This window comes from Salarias fasciatus, chromosome 14, assembly GCF_902148845.1.
Source record: "Salarias fasciatus chromosome 14, fSalaFa1.1, whole genome shotgun sequence".
Classification (NCBI taxonomy): Eukaryota; Metazoa; Chordata; class Actinopteri; order Blenniiformes; family Blenniidae; genus Salarias; species Salarias fasciatus.
The window spans coordinates 25,416,119-25,433,435 of record NC_043758.1 but is presented as its reverse complement, the minus strand read 5'-3'; the positions used below and the strand labels follow the sequence as shown (position 1 = coordinate 25,433,435).

General features: G+C 40.8%; 1 protein-coding gene across 7 annotated transcripts in view; it reads left to right on the top strand.

The window, feature by feature from the left end:
- fat3a (FAT atypical cadherin 3a) overlaps window positions 1-17,317 on the top strand; it is a 188,993-nt gene that overhangs the window by 98,964 nt on the left and 72,712 nt on the right. For all 7 annotated transcript variants that reach the window (XM_030109191.1, XM_030109192.1, XM_030109193.1 and 4 more), the window contains exon 4: window positions 13,318-13,641. In XM_030109191.1, the coding sequence (XP_029965051.1) occupies window positions 13,318-13,641 (324 nt within the window). The remainder of the gene's footprint in view (window positions 1-13,317; window positions 13,642-17,317) is intronic.

The following is a 17,317-nucleotide window of genomic DNA, read 5'->3' as shown; positions in this document are numbered from 1 at the left end:
GAGTAGATGCTTACAGTCCTAACTGAGTAACGCCACCATGTGCCGCTTCATTTGTGCTGTTCTGAGAAAAAAATGGTTGCGCCAAAGCACAATTGGTGGATTCAGGGTTTCAATATAATTTTTTCTTTATGTATATGTGTATCGTTTCTGCATTTATACAGAACCAGTTTGCATATGTCTATTTACACAAGAATGAAAAAAATGCTGAGTGTGGTGTGGTCTGTATGTAGGGCCACTGGGGTTAGTTTTGACATGAAACCACACACGCATGCAGAGGAAACAACATTAGCAATGCTGAGTGCACGAACATTCTCCTGGGCAGTCGATAAAGTTGGATTGCTATTCCAGGTGACCCCCTACTGTAAAACTACCGAGTCCCAGGAGAATCTGTCCTGGGAGCCATGCCATAAAACGCTAAAAAAAAGTTTTCCATTTTCACTTGAAAAAGTTATCGTGTCTCAGATTGATTTTAAAAAAGTGACTGCTTGAATGCAGCTCACGTCACACAGTAAATATTGACTGGTTAAAGACTTGTTTTTCAACATGCATTCAGCAGTATCATAGGGGTTTTAGCAACACAAACAAATGAGGTATTATTACTTTAAAACTCATCACTGTTATCAAAAGAGTCGAATAAGAAAAGGCAAAATATGTAAAATGTTGTACAAGCTGAATTTTTCCTGTACATGTTTCCAGTGTAAAGCTATGTTGGTGCAGCCATGCACCCGTTGGTCTTTGCAATATACAGTTTCAGGGAAAGAAGCTGTTCAAGACTCCTGAAGAAAGCAGCTCCTCAAACGGTCCGTGCTGTTATAATCACATCTGCTCGCAGGATGTTTGTAAGGATTAAATCAAGGCTCAAACATTTACTAATAAAAGTGGATTTAAAATGTTTTATTTAGTTTTGCAAGTCCAAATGATTGCAAATGCAAATACATGTGAGGTTGTTTGCTTTGTGTTTTCTCGAAGTGGATTCAGAACACAAGGCTAGAATGCAAACAAGTCTGAAGGGCGGTGTGTTTATTTCTCCCAAATGTTACGGGTCAGTTGCTGGACTTCAGTTTGAAATGAAAATTATAGATGATATCTTGTGAAGAACAATCATTATGATGTCTCAAGAATCACTAATGGAGTCTGATGCCTTCTAGAATGCTTTTTTGGTTAGAGTTAAATGTGAATTTGATGTATTATTTTCTTGGCTTATATTCAAAGATTTGATCGAGGCAACATTCAGATGGACTGCTTCTTGTTAACAGTAATAATCATTGAAATTCTTGTCAGTAGCTATATCATCACTTCAAGTTTCCCAATATTTTCAAATGGCATTTTTGTGATTACTGCGTGTTTGTATTGAGTGCAATCATGTTACCATCCAAGACTATTAAAATAACATCGAGGCTCCGTTTACACGGTTGTAATCTTTTTTGGGATTTCAGGTTCAGAACAGTTTCGTGGTTCCACGACAGCGTTTTGACAATAATGTAGTTTTTATGCAGGGCCACTAGTGGGTGCTTGTAAACTCTTACAATGGCAAGTGCTCCTATTTCCATATGGATGGACATCCAAAATGCAACTAACCCTTTTTCCATTTCCACTTGAAAGTGTTGTCATGGAACAAGGCAGAAAGCATACAGTAGCCTACCTGAAACTCGTCACAATGTTTGCCACATCTTAATGTAACACATTAGTCACGCTCTGCTTCTTGCTGCCATTTTATCTGCAGCTGCTGCGTTTGACAATGTTTCTGCTCTTGGGTCATAATGCTGGCATTATCTGTGTGATGGACCACACCTTCTCTTTAAAGACCAGTGATTCATGTATCCATCGGCTCTTCCAGGTGTGTACACATGTGGCTGCGGGCGCGGTGGACCCGCACTGCCTCTGACGTTGCAATACATTGTTTGACTCTCTGTTTGTACATTTTGCAGCCTGTCAGTTTCCCAGCATGCATTATTCTCTGGTGTCCTGCGCTTTGACTTCAAACCGAGCCCTTACATTTGACCTCCTCATTCCATCTCACCCTCCCATCTGCCGCTCTCAATACCCCCATTCACTTAGTTAATATTCTGTCCCCACTGCAGGATGTTTCTTTTTGGAGGAAATAGTGAGGGGAAAATTTTGGGAAAAGTTTGCTTCGACCTGGTCAGCAGAGGAAAGTGCTTCTAGAAAAGTCCTCTGTGGAAGGGCAGACACTTAACAACTCAGCTGAATCATGCAGGTCATTATAAGGTGAAAGTGAGGATGGATTACCAGCTGGGCCAATAGAAGACCCCATTCTGTTGGGTCAGGTATGGCTGGGGACCCTCACCTGAGGCGGATATGTGAAATATGAATCATTCAGATAACTATAACAGTGTCTGGAATGTTTTTTAGGTGTAGCAGCATATTGCTGCTTTGCACTCATGTCATATGCAAGGTGAGGATTATCCATACATTTCAGACTGTACTTTGACAATGGTTCGGGTGCTGTTGATGTATGGTAGCATGATGATTGCCTCAGCAACACAGTTGTGGATTCAAATCTTGGCTGGACTTCAATGAGACATAGGAAGCCAAAGCAATCCCTACTCCGAGTATTAACACAGCTGGTTAATCAGCATCTAATGCAGGACTGTCAGACATTTTAGTTCAGGGGCCACACGCAGCCCAGTCTCATCTTGAGTGGGCTGAACCAGTAAAATAACACAATATTAAACCTTTAAATTTATAATTTGAAATGTTTCTTTGTTGTTGCACAGAATATAAGTAAGGAAAATGTCTATATTTTCACAAAACCAAGGAAATATGACAGAAAATTGTTTTAATATAGACATGAAGTCCATTTTAAATGATGCATTCAGGTGTGGAATGCAGTAAAATGTCAAGAAAACGTATCCCTTATCTGTTGCGTTCAGCATCCTGTGTCCATCAACTACAAGAATCAATGTTTTCTGTGATTTTTTTTTTTTTTTTTTTACAATTTACTACGTGGTTTGGTGGGTCAGCTTGGAGCTTGTTGTGCATTGGCTTTATGTTTGACATTAAATGGCTGTCTAATCACTTAAATCAGTCAACACACTGCAAACATAATCTGGATCTTTATTATTGACATCAAGTGAATATTTAAACAGTCAGATTTTTTGTCAAAACACAAAAACATTTCTTCATCCAATAAGCAGTGGTCTTTTTTTAGATTCATTAGTTCTATTATAAACTCAGTTACCTAAAGATGAGATGACTTGATGATTTGATCTGAACATAATGGTTACTTTTTAGTTGTTGATGCTGCCTGGAGCTGTAACTACTTTGAGAACTTGTCTATTTAAAAAATAAAATAAATAAAAGTATCCATCCAAATAATACAGCATACACAAATATGTCACTGTCTAACAACTGCACAATTGTAAAGATGTTAAGTTTGTTATTCCATTGCTGTCACGCAGACCCATGAAGGAACAATGAAGCAGAAGGGCAGATGAGACTCCGAGCGGTTGATTGGTACACGCCACACGGATTCTGACTTCATTAAAGGCTTATTACTGTAACGTTTTTAATGGTATATGCACTCTCGCCGCACAACGACAACCACCCACACACACACTACACGCTACTCAGTGTTTACATGGAGCAACACCGCAAATTGGATCCATTTGCCTCCAGCTCGAGCAGGCTCGGAGACTTTGGAACATGCAGCAATAAAAAAAAAAAAAAAAAGTGAGTGCCTGCTTAGTGAATTACAAAGGCCCTCCACTCCCTTGGATTAGTGCAAATGCTAATCACCACCTTAATTAATCTTCTTCTAATTCCCAATTAAGCCCAAGACTCACTTCGTCTGGCTTGTTGAAATGCACTTCCCCTGATACCCCGGCAGCCCTCAGGCCAGCCGAGCCTCGGCCGCCTCACACCTTGTTGCTGCCGGAGAACAAAAACAAGACAGTTCTCACCGAGTTGGACATTTTAGCACACGTGGGGGTCTCTGTTTGCACATTTGTTGTCAGAAAGACCAAAAATAGTTCCACTAGGCAGAATTGGACAACACCATCTAAATCGTGACTGGCTGAAATTTGAGTATTTCTACTTGAACTACTAATTTGAACCAGGAGTATCCAAAACAAGCAAACAACAACTACAACAGCAATTTCAGTTGAATCTAAGTGTCATTGACGCAAATCTTAATAATTAATATCATGTTTTCTCAAAGTGGAACCATCCACATGTCCATCTTTTAAACCGCTTTATGCTGTTCAGGGTTGTGGAGCGCTGGAGCTAACACCAGCTAGCTACAGCTGATGGCAGGAGACAGTAGACAGGTGGACTTTGGGAGCGCTTGTCTGTGACACAGAGCACCTCAAAGACAAAGAAAGAAGTAGAATTGCCTGTCAATACAATCAAGAAGAACGAATGACAAAATAGTACTGACCTGAGTTTTAAGACAGAAAGTGGAAGTCACTGGTGGAGAAGCACTCTCTCCCACTCCATTCATTAGTGTGCTGTTGTGTGTAGGTTGCAACACGCAAGTTCTTTTATTTCAACATTTCAAAGTGACACAAAGGTATTTACTGTTCCTGAAAGCATACAGTGGGATTTGAATTGACGTGGGGAATTGTGTTTTATAGCACTTATTTACACGCTGCATAATTAGCAATCACTGTGTCTCTTGGTTCGCCCACATCGATGAGTAAACATGGCAACGGTTTTTTGTTTGTTTTTAGAAGGTTTTCTTCCAATACACACACTGCCACAGTTTAAAGGGTGAAGATAGCTTGAAATAACTTTCTGACAGTATCAGAAATTTAGGATTACCATACAAACTGTCTCACTCTGACTGCTGTTTCTACCAAACACATGTGACTACAGGCCAACCGAGAGACTTGCAGCAGAATACAAGGCAATGTTTTCCACTCTAGACTAAATGATAGCTTGTGGACTCCCTTGAGGATTATGATTCCCTTCTTTTTCTGTTTTCTTCCATGCAAATAAATGCTCAAAAAAAAGTTAGGTCTTTTTTGTTTGTTTGTTCTCAGCACCACCAGCATACACGGATTAGATATAAGGGTAACACTTTACTTGAAGCCCCCCTGCATAACACATTATAAGTACATTCATAAAGCATTATAATGCCATTATGACATGTGTAGCTATAGTTATAAACATTCATAGATGATCACAATGCCAGGACCAAACCCTAACCCTAACCCAAACCCTAACCCTAACCTTAATCCTATGCTGTATACTGCTGTATAGTGAGTTATAAAGCATTGTGATCATGTATTAGTGTTTATAACTACTTATAATGTGTTATAAAGAGGGGCTTCAAGTAAAGTGTTACCGATATAAGATACAGTTTGATGTAGAATTTGTTGCTTACTGTATAGATTTGTGTATTGCTTTTGATGGTGTCTGCATTTTGCATTTTTACACATTGTGCCCTAATTTACGAAGATCCTCTAGAAAATGTACCAGATTTCAATGTTTTCACCAGGAGCCTGCTCTTTCAGTTTTCATGCGATCAACTCAGAATAATACAATGAGTGTCGAGTCAGCAAATAAAAGTCATGATTAGCCAGTTAAGGAAATGCATCGCACCACAGTGATAGTAGCATTGAAGCACTGAAGGCCTTGCTGATTTGCACCATATTTTTGAGTTTCAGATGTTGTCAGTCCCATTGTGTATTATATATTAATCAGTTTAGATATGTTAACGTGATATGTAACATTCCATTCTCATGAAATAAATCATGCGGAAACTGACATTATGCCATTTGTGTGACTGTGCCTCTGATGGTAGATCAGCTCACACATTCCTCTGCATGCAATGGCAGTTTTACACTGCTTTTTAAGTGCGCTAACCTTTAGTGGATCAGCTCCTTAAAAATCAGAAGTCATCATTGTTGGACTGCAACTGGTGTGTGAAATGATTTTTACAGAGATCATTTTTAGGGTTTTAGGACTAATAAACATATGAGTTGATTAAAGTATTTGTCGATAGCTATGATCTGTACAAGATGACTACTGTAAGTGTTGATTTTTCTTGGAGCTCTCCCACTGCTCTCTCCTTGGTGGAGATATTGTATTCAGACCACACTGTGTCCCCCAGACTTGTGTGTTACCTCACATAACTTCTCCTGTTCCCCCTTTCCCACATTTAGAACACTCGAAGTAGCAATAAGCCCAAGTATCAGTTGCTTTAACACAATTGACCTCTGTAGATGTTCGCGTTATGGGGACAGCCAAAGAGGTCATTCCAGAGTTGATAAGCCTGTATGGCGTCTGTCTCATGCCTTACCCTCGGGGACGGACAACAACAGCTGGTCTGCAGATGTCTGGCTACAAGGAGAGGTGCAAGGAAGGAGATTTATGGTTGGTGAAAGACAGGGCAAAGGCGAACAAGTGCTCGGAGGAAGCGGAACAGTGTTTTCCACTGTTATCAGGCTTCTGCAGAGCTTGATGAGACCCATTCATTTGAATCGGGTGTTGTGGAGCGGGGAGGCATCAAAAAGATGTGACGCAAAACAAGTGTTGGAGAAGACTGCAGAGGCATTTTAAAGAGCACACTGGAGAACTGCAAAGTTCCTGAGAAGATAGTATACGTGTGTAATGTGTTCCTATTGTTGAGCTCTTGCCCTTGCCTGATATACACTGTCTATTGGCACCCAACTTATAGGACATAAGAACTGATCTTCTATAAACTTAACAACACTAATAATATCTTCATTTTGACACCTGTTAGTGGTGGATCATCACATTTGATGAGGATCTAATTGTGACAGTTAAATGACTGGGTCAAACCAGCTTTGAATTTGCAACTTCGAGGCCTTCCCCATCTGCATTAATCAGTGTTTATTGAAAGGTGTCCAAGAAACAAGGTCAAGGTCATGAACTGCTAAGACCTGCACCGATGCAATTCTAATGAGCCTTTTACACAAACTTGTTTCCAAGTCAAAAGGGGAGAACCTTCATTGCGTTTTGGGTGCCTGTTTAAACAACAGTGGTCATCGGAGCCGCTGAAAATACAACTTTAGGAAAACAATTCCCATCTTGATGCTTTTTCAAAAATGCCGACTCACTCTGAAATGAGGGAAAACACATATTTTCTGATACTGCAGTGTTTTCAGGGTTACTGCCATTTCTGTGTAAATGGATATTGTGTTCAAAATGTTGTGTAAACATCAAACTTTTCATAAACGAAAATGCAAAAATGATGCATTTTCACTTTTAATGTTGTTGTGTAAACAGAACCTCAGTATCTGCTGCTGGCATTATGGTGCCAGAAATTCCAATACACCTGAAGTAGCAGTATTAGGCATAGGGTCAAAGTTTCTTGGCTTGTCCATCTAAGATAGTCTGATTTTTTTTTTTTTTTTAGCAAAAATGAACAAGACAACTCCATCCCTACAATAAGTTAAGTCTCTCCTATTGAGAAGATGAAGAGATTCAATTTAGCCTCCCGTCGTTATCAGCTACCTTATACTCATCCAAGTGTAAAGATGAAAACAAACCTGTTGGGATCCAGCTTGTCAATATTAGATTAAACCACGTCTGCTGGCAGCAACATGCAGCAGCAATGTAAACTGGAAGTAGGCCAAAAGAACAGAGTGCTTCTCATTTGATGTTGCTGAAATGTGTATGGTAATTTAAAGAGGAGCGCTATGGAGCTCAGGATTGGATGATAAAGAAGGTTTTATCAGGGGGATTGGAGGGAAAAAAAAACAGTGATTGTGATCATCAAGCAGCATACTCTTTTAACTTTTTTTTTTTCTTTAATTTTCTTGTTGACTTTTTTGACCAGGAACCAGCAGAACACGTTGATAAAAACTGACAAATTTTGAAAGCTAATTGCTTTGTGAAGATGCTATTTACTTGCTGCCTATGTCTGCAGTGCACAGCGTCATGTGTTATACAGTGATCTGCTGCAGCGGTGCAGCAGCACTGCTTTGTTTCTGCCCCGCGCTGCGAAGAAGCTGACCAGACTGTCGATGCTGGACACCCCCTCCCACCCCCTCCACCCCTATCTCCTCCCTTCTGCCCTCCTCATTGTTTTATGTCTAGCACTCCTGTGACATTTCCAGTTAATTCCACGCTCTTAATTGGAAAGCCGGCTTGTAAGCATTAGCCCGGCCTATTAAAAGCGCCGTTGTAGTTTGGTGCATTGCTATTAATTGCAGTGCAGCCGAGGGGCCAGAAGGAGGCAGAGATGAATGAACAGCGAGGCAGACAGAACACGGCACAGGGCAACTCTGAATTTAATTACAGCTAACCTTGAACATTCACTCATCCCACAGGACAAAAAACAATGACGCACTGTTTGTGTATGTCTATGCGTGTGTGTGTGTGTGTGTGTGTGTGTGTGTGTGTGTGTGTGTGTGTTTCAGGTAGACTGCACACATGGGAATGTGGGTGTCTGCAGGCATTCCCTCCTGCATCTCGTCTCTCCCTCTCTCTTATGGATTTCAGTCATTCAGCAGAAGCGCCAAAGCCAGTTAGACACAGTATTAAAACCAGAAGTTGACAAGGCCTCAATATGTTAACCACTCATGTACGCAGGGGTTTTTTTTTTTTCCTGTCCTCTTCTTTTTCTATGGAAAATGGGATCAAACAGAGATTGTAGTGGCCGCATTAGTTTCACTTAAATGACGCATTTTATGGTGAAATGTTCTTGTAGCTTAAAGGTGGCTGCAAAATCCGCTTATTTGTCACTCATGACTAACATAAAAAGCTCAGACACTGAGCTGTGAATGTATTTACGAACTCGCATTCTTGACATATGAGGGAATATTTATGAGCTTATGAATGGACAGCACAGAGTTGATTTCAGTATTTAAGGGATTTGTTCATTGAGCAAAACAAATGAATCCTTCATGTTTAACTTAACATCTAAAACAAATTTGGAGCTAATATTCTTCTTATCGTTTCCTTTGTTGCTCATTGTTGGTTATATTCTTTAGTAGCTTTTCAAACCTCTCTCCACCTCTAGAGACTGTACTGATAGTTGAATCGCACCAGCTGATGTCTGCACGTTGGTTTGTTATGCCACAAATCGATACTCCTGTATTTAACAGCCAGTGCTTACCCCTGAAGAGTTGGCTGAGGGCTGTGCGTAAACATGTTCTTGGATCTGCTCTGTATTTGCTCTCCATACATTCTATATTGGGTTTTTGCAGTGGTGTTTTAACTACTGTATTCTCAGACAATGGCTTTAGTACATTTCTGACACTCCTAAATCAATTTTTCTTTTTGAGATGAGATGGTAAACCCAAACTGTGTATCTCCAGAGGTTCATTTGCAATGTCAAGTTTGATGTCTCCCTGAAAAAAATCCTGTTTTTGTTCTTTAAGTATTTTATGATTTATGTACATTCAATTCAGTTTTGCTTCTGTATTTCTCACAGTTATGCTGGCATAAATAGTTCTCCCTTGTTTTTGAATCCAACCCAGCAGGATTGGCTTATTTATTCAGACATTAATGGATGATTTCAATTCAAAACCGGTGAAGCTCTAAAAATATGAATACTCAATATTAACAGGAAGTGTCAGGTAGCTTTCGGTCCATTTCAATTAATTACTATCGTAGCCTAACTCAAGCTGACATTTGTTTAAAACTCTGCTGTTTTGTTTCTTGATATTTTTTTTTTCGCAATTAATTTAATGACTAACCCAGCAGGCTGAATGCAGCTTTTTGTATTATGAAAATAATCATATCAGTACATTTCTTTCTTTTTATTTCACCTGTGCTTCACGTCTCTGAAAACGCGGCAGCTTTTCACCATCGAGGCAGGTTTATCCGTCACCGTCGACAGTAATAGTTCCTGTAACGCTCAGGATGTTTGTGTGCCATGCAGGAAGCTGCAGCAGCAACATCCTCTAAATATCTTATGAGCTTCTCCACTAAAGCATGGGAGTAAATGGAGTGGCTAAAAGCTCCGCACAAACCTGCCGATGATACCCTGTGTGTGTGTGTGTGTGTGTGTGTGTGTGTGTGTGTGAAGGTTCAGTAGAAGCTGAAAGAAAACATGAAAGCAGAGAAGACATATTCGGGGTTTGACAACAGTCTACACCTCTTTTTTTTTTTTTTTTTTTTTTGTATGCTCTCGCCACTCGGTTTTCCCCATGCAGACAAGCTTTTTAAGGAGTAATCAGCCGCGGAGACGGGCCGCTAAGCATTACTGTCTTGGTTGACTAATGAAGTTCACTAATCACCAAGTGTTTGACAGAAACGCTCAGCCTGAAATGAGTTTGCCACACACAGCGACTCGCACGACACACAGGACAGCAGACAAACACACGCCGGGGTCATGGGAGTTTTGACTCCACTTTCCACTGGCAATGCATCATGGGATTAGATCATATGTTAACCAGATTGCCTCGGGCCCCGATAGCGCCGTCCGCGTTTCACACAGTTGTCTGGCCGTCTGAGCAGCCTGCGGTCGGGCCGTATGTTTACCCATCCAGTCTGTGTTTGGATGAAAGGAACAAAAGGGTTTATTGGAGAGCGGGGCGAGCCGTTAAGAAGCTCTGTTGAGGGAGCTCGGCGCTGGAGATCCGGCTGCGGTGTTAAGTGATAGCAGATGCTGTAAAATTTTGCATCTGTCATAAAAATTTAAATGTAACTTTAGAGTCTCAGATAAGATTGGAAGACTCTGTAATGGGCCTCCTGCTGCTTCGGCGTGTGCAAGAGAAATGCTTAAAGTAACAATCTGGAAGATTTTTTTTCTTTTTCTTTCCCTGTGATGACACCGGGAGTAATTGTTGTCAAGACCTTGTAGAGATGTTTTCTTTTTCCACATCGGATTCTGCACAGCTTGTTGTTGTAATTAGGATTGTTGACATGAAGATAGTTTGGGTAAAAATGTGGAGTTTAAGCAGAACCAAACATTGTCTCTTATGTTCAACTGATTACATCAGTTGAAGAGACAGGATGTGTGAACACTGAGCATGATCGTCCAGTCTGGGCCAAAGTTAAACTCACACTGGTCATTTTAAATCTTGATCCAAAAGAGGTGAAGAGTACAAATACTAGACAGCTGTTTTTTAGTGAAAATTCTGTTCACATGTTGAATTATTTTGATGGGATTTTCATTGAAGGAGTCAAAACAGTGGCAGGAAGGCACTGTTTTGTAATGAAACATTTCTTCTAAAGGCCTTCTTTTTTTTTTTTTTTTTTTTTTTATTTTGGTCTGTTTCGATCCGTTTCCAATTCAGTTTCTTCTTTTGAAATTTTGAGCAGATTTTACAGTAATGCATGACCAGGTTTGTGAGTGTACAGACACCTTTCCAGAGGGACTCGGCCTGCTTGCCCACCCCGGTTACAGACAGCTTTCACAGTTTAAACGGACCGCACTAATGCAGCAATCGCTCACATGTGTCTTTAAACCAGACCAAACATCATAGCTGTTACAAAAGATAACTGAATGTGTCAGTTATTAGTATATTCAGACATAGTCCAGCTGATGAATTGGCGAGGCATTTTCCAATTACACATGAATGGAAGATAAACAAATACAAGAATTATATGGCAGGTTCCCTGTTGGACACTTGGGCTTGCTACTTGATTGCTACTTGAGTACTTGATCCATGCAACAGTGTTTCAGAAATATTGTCTGCAAAATAGAACTTCTCCAGCGCACTGACATAATTTTTGATCTTGAATATTCAACATCGCTGAAATTAAGCCTTGTTTAGTTTTGGTGATTAGAATGAAAGAGGTACATCGCTCTGTGGTACTTCATATTCTGATTGGAATCAGGCTGAAACATTGTGGAAAAAAAGGTGTAATACAAACATCTTGTTCAGAATCGAACACAGATGTCAAACATTCCATCTATACAACATCACGTTAATTAATCCTCTTTTTTTAAAAAAAATGTAATTATCAGTTTCTTTTCTCGCCTTCTAATTTTGAACAATTAAGTTCTTCACACCTTTCTATATCATGTTATCCTTGGATAATTAGATTGACTGTCATAGGTTAATATATTTAGACGCGGGTCTATTATGCTCCAGTGGATTATTACACCACTGTGCGTGCATGTGCTCCATGATTGGACGTCATTGTGCTTTCCAACAATCCCAGTTTCTATTTATTCCCTTCTTTGTCCACAACACCTGTTACTTTTTACAAACTATTCTTCTACAAATGGTTGTGTTATTATTGGACTCATCAGACGCAATCAAGCGGACAAAAGAGGAAACGACAAAGCTCGGGCAGCATAGCCCGTTTACTTGTTTTAATCAAATAATCCATGAGCTTTTCTTCAACATGTTGCCTGTAAATTTTCAATGGCTCCTCATATAGAGATGTTTTCTCATTCAGTGTTAACTGAAACATGTAAGCATTTTTCCTGGCAGCATACCATGTGAATAAATTTACCTTTAACCATTTATATGGTCATTTTCAGCTTATTTCTTAATGGTCTTGTTATGACCATGAGAAAATGATCAGACCGCTTTCAGTTTTTCTTTCAAACACAGTCGCTGATGAAAGCGCATTAAGTGCAAATGGGCTCCTCGCCCTCACCTGAGGTTAATCAGTACCTCACGTGTCAAAAGGAAGCTTTGCGTTCACCTCAGCCCTCATTTGCACGATGATGTTTCAACTGAAAAGCGAGGTTTTTGTATTTTGGTTCCGGAAAACTATTATTGTTACCTGCCAGCGTTTTGGTAACGGTGTCCATTTCCATAGAAATTTCCAGCAGAAACCATGAAAATGATGTGCTTTTCATGTAGGACTGCAAGTAGCTGTTGAATGTATTGTTTGTAATGAAACCACACACGTGCATGTGCACAGAGAACAGTAGACTATAAGCATTAACCGTTACAATCGACAGATGACAAAGTTGGATTGCTATTCCAGGTGACTCTCAACTGTAAAACCAGCAGGTTCCAGGAGGATAAGGACTGGGAGTCATTGTTATTCATCGGCTCACGTGTGCAGAACAATGTTTGGTAAATGAGGACAGTGTCATCAGTTGGGTCCATTTCTGTTTTGTTAATTCCCCCATTTTGAAAACTGCCGTACTTTTTTTGTTTTGGAATGGGAAATCTTGGAATTTTTTTTTTTTTTTTTTTTTTAAGACTCATTGCTGAGATTCTGAATTTCTTCTTGTTGTTTGTTACATTGAGTGACTTTAATGAGCTGAAGAAGTTGATGCTTGCAGTGAGGAGTTGTGAATGTACTGCAGACCATCATGCTCTATCTGAGCTGTTTTCTCTTCCCTTGTCATCACTTTGGTTCTTCACTAAGTCCAAATGTCTCGTTTTTACCTGCTAATGAACTTCATTAACTCTGCACCTTCGCAAAGAAAGAGATTTTCAGCAAATTCCTTCTTTCTTCCTCCTCCAGGTGTGATCTACACCACTGACTCATTGGACCGTGAGACCAAGGATTCCTATTGGCTAACAGTGTATGCCAGTGACCATGGAGTGGTTCCTCAGTTCACCACCATCGAGGTGTTTGTCCAGGTGGACGACGTCAACGACAATGCCCCGCTGACGTCAGAGCCCATGTACCGGCCCTCTGTGCCCGAGAATTCCCCTCGGGACGTTTCTGTGATCCAGATCCAGGCCCAGGACCCCGATGCCACGCCCTCCTCCAGTGCCGACAGGCTGAGCTACCGCATCGTGAGCGGGAATCCCCAGAATTTCTTCACCATCAACACCCGAACTGGTGAGTAGCCATGTGTGGGCATATGTGAGGATCTTATGGGAACTGTGTTGAAGACATCAAATCCTAAACCGTAAACATCAAACATAAATTCATACATCCAACACATCCACATGCTAGGAAAGTAGAATTAAATGATTTTGACTTGCACCATCAGTAGGATTGACATCCGATCATACCAAAACAATAACAGTCAGTGTCTAAATGGACAAACATAGTAAGTTATGCTCTCTTGTTGTGACATCAAACTGCTTGCTCAACTTTAGCATCACACTGTGGTTTTGGACTAAAACGCCACCATTTATTACATCTCCAAACACTGACTTACTTTTTCCTTTTAGAAATGCAAATGTTCTCAACAGTTATCAGTGATAAAATTTCAATATTTATGCTTCTGGGTTTGAACTGTGCCATAAAGATTTACCTACTACAGCAAATGCAGTAAATTGAGGTTTTCCTGGAAAGCGAAACTTGGCAACGCTACAGCTTGGTTGTTGAACTGAGACAAATATTATGGGACATTCTGGGATGTTTTTGCTGAATGTCCCTTTAATACATTCCCACAGACATACTCAAAAACAAATCATGCAGAAGGCTTTCACAAAAAAGTGGAAACTGCTCTTTTTTTTTTTTTTTTTTAATGCATTGTTCCATTTTCCAGTAATGTGCTTGTGATTGTGTATTGTGTGGTTGTGGTGTTATTTGTTTTCGTAATGAAACTATGGAATACATGCACGCAGAGGAAAATATGTGATAAACATTCACAATACATGGACATTTACATCGACCAATAACAAACTTGATTTCCTATTAAAGGCGATTCTCAACCAACTATCAAGTTCCAGGAGAATAGAATATGTGCTAACAGCGGGAGCAGTATATTAGAAAAGTTGCGTTTTCTGAACCTTTTCAAAAAGTAGCATTTTCCCCCATTTCCATGGAAATGAAAAACTTTATCCTGGGAGCCATTTTCAAATAGTTGCGGTTTCAGTGGCTCTGAGCACCATAGTCAAGGAAATAGACACCAAAAAAAAAAAAAATCACCGAAAGTTTTCATTTAACACTTCGCAACTTCTTGTCAACGGGTCTTTAAAGGTGACCTGTTGAGGATGTCCCCAAACTTTTCACCAATGGTTGTAGAGGATTTCTTTTACCCCTCACCAGACTAACAGGCGCTACCGGTCTATAAAGCAGGTATAATTTTTTTATGAATGATTCAACTTTGAAGTAGGGCTGTCACAATATCAAATATTCTCTTCACGATTATCATGGGCAAAAAATATCACGATAACGATATTATCCCGATATCAGCAAAAATGTAACTAACAATGGTACAAACGTTCAGATTCATCTTTAATTTTATTTTTGTTTGTTTTCTCTCTATTCCCAGACGAATTACATTCAGAATACCTGTCAAATGAGGTGTTGAAACAATATGAGAACAGAAACTGTACAACTGCATACAGAAAGTGTAGTTACACTCAACTAATTAAAATCTGATGAACTGATTAACAGAGGAACCACAGCAGAGGCATAATTTACGTAGGGTTCTGTAGCGGAGCCAGAGTGGGGGCAAGGGGGCGGTCGCCCCAGGGCCCACAAGGTCATTAGGGGCCCGTTTCATGTGATGTGTTCACATTTAATCGGAAATAAATTATTATAATAAAATGTGCAGAGTGTGCGAGAAGGTATACGCACATGATTATGGGCTCCCATTTGCCAATTCTTACATTACGACTGTCCATGAATGCATCAGAGCTGTGAGCCAGCGCTGATTGGCTGTGCGGCATGAACGAGTTTTTTCTTTTCACATGTTCTGAACTCTCTGGAGGGAAGTTAAACAACTAAACACTATGCTAGCCGCTAGCGGTACTACCCAAAACCTAACATCGGAGCCACTGGTGAGTCAGTGAAACCTTCAAAAATATTATCTTTATCAGAATGCTGTGGTCTTAAACACCTGCCTATTTGAATGTGCCTTGTGTTGCTCTCAACTATAAGAGACCGCCGAGTCTATTTTTTCTAATATGCGTGAATTCCAAAAGATATGGATAGCTGTGTCTATATCTATCTGAATAGATTGTCTAATTTTAGACCAGCTGTGTTCATTTTATATTTAAGCTGTATCAAAGATGGTTCAGATTTAGCCCGTGACTCTTTGTCTAAGTTTTCAGCACCATGGACAGCGGACGCCCGGAGATTGACAGCTGTCACGCTGCATTTGTGTGTGTGTGCGTGTGTGTATTTGTTCTTCAGAACAAGTTTGTGAACTGGTTTGTGACTTTATTCTGCTTTCTGAGGCATATAGTTTTGCTTGGTTCAATAAAAGTGAGCATTAGTGTGTTGTTTGATGGTAGCATGAGAGATTGTTTGAATGGTAAAATTACTATCATGAGGGCCCATCGAGAATGCTCCGCCCCCTCTGTACTGAGACCCACACTCCGCCTCTGGTAGGGTTGGTGGGTTATGAAAACCCACGGGCCCTGTTGGGGTGAAATCCTGTACCACCACCACACTGCAGAGAATTTTTGTTTGTTTATTTGTTTAAATCCGAGGTGGAATGAGCGCAGCAGCTGACTTCTCTCCAGCCAGAGGCGCCGCTACTGGCTAGGGCCCCGAGCTGAAGGGTGCCCGGAGGGACAGCTGACATCAGTCAATTTCAATGACAAATTTAAGGCACTACACTAGACGCTGCAACGACAACATGTCGAAAATCTCCCGCATGGGGCCATTTTCCGAGTACTCACCGGTTAGTTGCTAGAAGGGGGCCGGCGGGGAAGACGGCGGATATCAGCGACACAACTTGAAACCGCCCGGACACATTACAATGACACGTCTGGAACCTACCTAATGGGGCCCCACTACTACCTGGCTTGCATCAACGTGCAGTCAGTGTTGCTAAACACACTTTCGGGTTAGGATAGAGCGTCTCGCTGTCGTTGTCGGCCACCTCCGACATGTTTAGTTCACTCGTGATGCTCACTAACTGGGAGCCCCGCTAGCTGGGAGCCGTGCCGCTACCGCTGCTCCTGCTGTGTTTATATGTGAGGGGAGGGGGAGAGGGGTGCTGCAGGAGGGAGACGAAGCTGGGCGGAAGAACAGGAGCGGATTTTGAAAAAACACTTCAACACGTTTCAAGTGGCACTAGATCCTCTTTACGATATTATCATGTGCGCATTTTGAACACGATATTGAAATTTCATTTTTTAATACCACGATTATCGTCAACACCGGTTTACCGCGACAGCCCTACTTTGAAGGAAACACAGTAGAAGCTCTAGTTTAGCTTTCCAATACTTGCCCTTAAGTTTTATGCCTCGATGCCTTCACAGGATGAAATAAATTATTTCTGAATGGAGGATTCTCGATCAATCCTTTCATTATCTTTCTTTAATCATCTCTTCCAAACAGATCCCCGATTCTCAACTTGAAAGTTGTAGGAGAAGGCGTTTATTAGATATAGCTTGATTGCATCTGACAGAATTCCACACTCCTGTTGCCAACCGTTTCCACTTTTTTGCATCGGTGATTACTGGAATCTAATTGGAGGTGTTTGGTGCAGCGTGAGTGGCGAGATAGCGTCTTTGTATTGTGAGTGTGGGATGAAGCAGAAGGAGATGAGAGCAGAAAGAGCAGCGGCGGCGGCGGCGACGTCGTCTGGGAACATGAATATGCGCTC